Source organism: Nematolebias whitei, chromosome 17 (genome assembly GCF_014905685.2).
Source record: "Nematolebias whitei isolate Nwh7 chromosome 17, NemWhi1, whole genome shotgun sequence".
NCBI lineage: Eukaryota > Metazoa > Chordata > Actinopteri > Cyprinodontiformes > Rivulidae > Nematolebias > Nematolebias whitei.
The window spans coordinates 41802362-41807454 of NC_056514.1; the positions used below are offsets into that span (position 1 = coordinate 41802362).

General features: G+C 48.1%; 1 protein-coding gene and 1 long non-coding RNA gene across 2 annotated transcripts; both read left to right on the plus strand.

The window, feature by feature from the left end:
* The first annotated feature begins 1827 nt into the window (after positions 1-1827).
* LOC119423878 lies at positions 1828-2128 on the plus strand. The gene is made up of 3 exons (XR_005187481.1): positions 1828-1842; positions 1916-2015; positions 2091-2128. It is a non-coding gene; the product is annotated as an uncharacterized LOC119423878 (long non-coding RNA).
* A 123-nt stretch (positions 2129-2251) lies between these two features.
* Positions 2252-3492, plus strand: si:ch211-207i20.2 (uncharacterized protein LOC568537 homolog; the record flags this gene model as incomplete). Its single annotated transcript, XM_037690984.1, has 1 exon — positions 2252-3492. A coding segment is annotated over one exon (834 nt), but the record flags the coding sequence as incomplete, so codon positions are not given.
* Positions 3493-5093: the final 1601 nt, after the last annotated feature.

A 5093-nucleotide genomic window follows, 5' to 3' on the forward strand; every position in this document is an offset into this window, starting at 1 on the left:
GACCCGTTCAGAACATGTTTAGGACCCGTTCAGAACATGTTTAGGACAAGTTGTACAGCATGAAAAGCTCAGACCATCTTTTCTACTTGGTTGTGTGATGTTTCATGTTAATTCTTCAGAGAACCACTGAACTACATCAGACTGAAAAAAGTCTGCACTAATATAAAACACATGTTGTTTCTTTTAGACGAACAAATCAGAAACATAATTTACAAAAATCTGTGAATAATAATCAGAAAGATCGAGTTTCCTCCTGCAGCTTTCTGCTGCTTTATCATTCAAATCATTCATCTCAAAATAACGTCAGAATGTGCACCTAATCTTAAAGAAAGTTCATATTTTATTATAGAGTTCATGTTTCAGAATATGGATTTTACCTGTTATTAAAAATCAGTATTATCTGGTGCTAAGATTATTTAAAGAAATTAAAGTTTGTCTGAAACTGGATTTATGGGTTTTTGTTTTTCTTTAAACCTGTTAAAATTGTGTTTTTTATTTTAATTATCACTAATGCAGAATTTGCTCGTCGTAAAAAAAATTTTTTTTAATGACGTCACCAAAGCGGAGCCTTTTCCACCGGAAGTTTAGTTTCCACCCGGAGCAGAATAAATGAGCTCTTCTTCCACTTTAGCACAAAGTGAAGTGTTTATTGTTTCTCGTTTGTTTATTTGTCCCGTGGACCTCCAGGCGGGTGGTCGTCCGCCCAAACCCCGGCCAGGATGAGTTCCTCCCCGGCCATGCACACCCAGCTGGCTGCCGTCATGGAGACTCTGGTCCACGCTGCGGTGGCGGAGCTGAAGAAGCTGCTGGAGGACAAGTCGGGCTTCAGGAGGAGCGGGGAGCCCGGAGAAGAGCGGCCCCGGGCGGACATGGTGAGGAGCCACCCGTGTTGTGTCCAATTTGGTTTCCTGTCGGAACAGGGAGTAACGACTCCTACGTGTGAGTTAGAGCGGGAAGAGTTGTTTGTCTTAATGGGAGGTGGAATGAACACCTGTCCAGGTGTCCTCCGCCTTTTACACAGGGACTTCTGGAGAGACATCAGCTGCCCCACTTCCAGTGACCTGTGACAGTGTACCTCATGTCATGTGACCTGTGACAGTCTGTTAGTTTACCTCATGTCATGTGACCTGTGTCAGTCTGTTAGTTTACCTCAGGTCATGTGACCTGTGACAGTCAGTTAGTTTACCTCAGGTCATGTGACCTGTGACAGTGTACCTCATGTCATGTGACCTGTGACAGTGTACGTCATGTCATGTGACCTGTGACAGTCAGTTTACCTCATGTCATGTGACCTGTGTCAGTCTGTTAGTTTACCTCATGCCATGTGACCTGTGACAGTGTACCTCATGTCAAGTGACCTGTGACAATGTACCTCATGTCATGTGACCTGTGACAGTCAGTGTACCTGATGTCATGTGACCTGTGTCGGTCTGTTAGTTTACCTCAGGTCATGTGACCTGTGTCGGTCTGTTAGTTTACCTCATGTCATGTGACCTGTGTCAGTCTGTTAGTTTACCTCATGTCATGTGACCCATCAGGAGCTGTTTGCCTCCATCATGGAGACTCTTGGGAATGAAGCTCTTGGGAAGATACTGAACATCATCGATGGGGCGAGGTTAGTGGTGGAGCTGCAGGTGGCGAGGAGCAGTACGACGCCTCAGACAAGTGCCCTCAACATCCTCCACAATGCTAATGTTGGTACGAGCTAATGCCACGCCCCCACACTGTCGTACTGCAGGGCTGTGGCATGATGATGTCACTAACTGTGGTTCCTTCCCAGCAGAACTGGAACACTCATACGGAGTTAGACAGCAGAGCTGCAACGCCGACCGAGCCGTCCAGGTATGAGTGCCCACCTTTTTCTGTGAGGTGCGTTCACTGACCTCCCTGACTTCTGTGTGCTCCCTCCCAGCAGCTCACCGCGGCGGCGGGCGAGGCAGCAGAGTCTCCGTTTGTCCTGGCGGTCACCGTTAAAGACGAGCACGGGAACATCGACCTGGGGGCCATCGCAGAGAGTGAGTACCTGATCAGTCATCCACCTGAAACATAGGAAGTTGTGACGTCAGCTGAAACTCATTGTTTCCTTCCAGGAGCTCGTGTTGAAGCTGCACCGCCGTCTGATCTGCAGGAGTGTGGGGGCACGCAGCCCAGCGCCTCCTGCACGCTGCTGTCCTGCTCGCTTTGTGGGAAGTCCTTCTCGTCCCAGAGCAACCTGAAGTCTCATAAGCTCATCCACACCGGAGAGAAACCATTCGCCTGCAGCGTCTGCAGCCGCTGCTTCCGCCAGCGGCAGAGCCTTCAGAGCCACATGCGCACGCACACCGGCGAGCGCCCATTCGAGTGTCCGCAGTGCAGCAAGCGCTTCTCCAAGCAGGGGCAGCTGAAGACGCACGCCGTCGTCCACACCGGGCAGAAGCCGTACAGCTGCGACGCGTGCGGCCGCCGCTTCAACCTGCTGCAGAACCTGCACCGTCACGCCGTCACACACACCGGGGAGAAGGTCTTCACCTGCAGCGTGTGCGGCAAAGGGTTCACGCGCGCCGTCACGCTCAAAACTCACATGCTCATTCACACGGGCCAGAAGCCCTTCGAATGTGAGCAGTGCCACAGATCATTCCGACACGTTGTCAACCTGCGGAACCACCAGAGGATCCACAGCGATGCGCGCCCGTTCACCTGCGACCTCTGCGGAAAGACCTTCAAGCAGGCAGTGAACCTGAAGATCCACCGCAGGGTCCACACCGGCGAGCGGCCCTTCAGCTGCCACGTCTGCGGAAAGACGTTCAGCCAGCAGAGCGGCCTGATCTCGCACGGCCGCACGCACTCCGTCGACCGGCCCTTCCACTGCAGCTTCTGCGACAAGGGCTTCAACAACGCCAACAGCCTCAAGCTGCACACCCGCATCCACACCGGAGAGAAGCCGTACGCCTGCGACGTCTGCGGCAAGACCTTCAGCCAGGGCAGCCACCTGCGGACGCACCGGAGACATGTTCACGCCGGAGGCAAGCAGTTCATCTGCGACAGGTGTGGGAAGAGATACGCCGACCAGCGCAACCTAAAGATGCACAAGTGCTGCTACGCCTGAACCCGACGGGCCACACCACTCAGCTAAAACAAGGCGGAGCCTCAGGGGCACGTTTACAGTCGATCTGCACAGAAGCACATGGTTGTAAAGGGGGCGGAGCCTCAGGAGCACATGTACTGTACCAACAGTTGCCACATGACCACACAGCTTTTATAATTGTTTGTTTTTGGCAGCATCTGAAACTTCTGAGATATTCATGTGTAGTTTTATGACCGGACAGGAACTGAAACCTTTTGACCAATCACAGCTGAAACTTTCATGAAAGAGGGTGGGGCTTCATGCATCAGGCGCCACGCTCCAAGCCAGCTGTGACATCATCCTGTTTGGACGGTCAGAGCCTTGAACTCAATTTATAATGATTTCATGATGTTTACAAACTCTATTTTTCATGTTTTAGAGAAATTTCAATAAAAGTTGAAGAAGCACATTAGTCCAGCTGCTGTCTTTTAAAGGAACAATACAACTTTAGCTTTCATGTTCAAGATTTAACAGATTAAATGTGATTTATATGTTTTAGACAAATTCCAACAGTCAGCATCAACAGATTACAAACACCATGGTTTAGATTAGAACAATGTTCATAACAAAATATACAAACATAAATAAATAAACCTTCATGATTCAATGCCAAGTAATTTTATCAAGAAAAAGGCACAAAGAAATTAAACATACTGAGAATTTATATTATTTTTAAATGTTTTAAGTTCAACAGTAGGTAAAATATACTGTTTCATATTTAAATTTATTATTAATATTTATATTCTATTATTCTCTTGAAAATAAGTTTTTGTGACTCAATGAGACTACCTGTATAAATAAAGGGTAAATGAAAAAACAAAAAAACGGTGGTGGGATGCATCACAAACAATGATGAGTCCAGCTGCAGGCAAGAGGTGGAACACCTGGAGAGCTGGTGCAAAGAGAAGAACCTTCACATCAATGTGAAGAAGACAAAGGAGATGATTGTGGACTTCAGAAGGAACAAAAACATCTACACCCCCCTGAACATAAGAGGATCTGCGGTGGAAGTGGTCTCCAGCTACAAGTACTTGGGTGTACACCTGAACAACAACCTCAGCTGGAGCAACAACACCACCAGCCTGATGAAGAAAGATCATCAGAGACTCTACTTCCTCAGACGGCTGAGGCGAGCTGGTCTGGAAGCTCAGTCCTCACCTCCTTCTACAGGTGTGCAGTGGAGAGCATCCTGTGCTCCAGCATCAACGTGTGGCATGGAGGCTGCACAGCTGCAGAAAGAAAAGCGTTGCAGAGAGTGGTGAAGGCTGCACAGAAGATGTTGGAGTCAGTCTCCCCACCATCACAGACATCTACACCTCCAGATGCAGGAAGAGGGCCACCTGCATCATGAAGGACCACACTCACCCAGCACACACACTTTTTGCCCCGCTCCCCTCAGGAAGGAGGTTGAGGAGCATTAAGTGTAGAACCACTAGACTGAGGAACAGCTTCTACCCTGAGGCTGTTAGACTCATGAATCTCTAACCAGAATGATCACTGTGAAAAATCACATCATGTTGCTGCTGATCAGTTTCATGTTGCTACTGATCTATTTCATGTTGCTGCTGATCTGTTTCATGTTGCTGCTGATCAGTTTCATGTTGCTACTGATCTATTTCATGTTGCTGCTGATCTGTTTCGTGTTGCTGCTGATCTGTTTCATGTTGCAGCTTATCTGCTTCATGTTGCTGTGTTCATGCGTGCTCATCTGCTCACAGCTCATGTTCTTGCTGCTGTTCTGTGTAATGTTTTTGTACTATTAGTGCCTAGTGTTTTCAGTTAACGTTTTTTTTTGTTCATATCTTTGATCTTATCACTGTTTTTATTTTACATTTTATACTTTTGTTGGATGTAACTGGGACCCTGTGCACACAATTTCGTTCCACCTCATGTACGACATGTGGTGTGTATGGCAGAAAGTCTGACACTGATTTAACAGACTTCATGTTTGTTAGTCTTAGTCGGTCCTCCCGCCGCTGGGGGCGCTGTG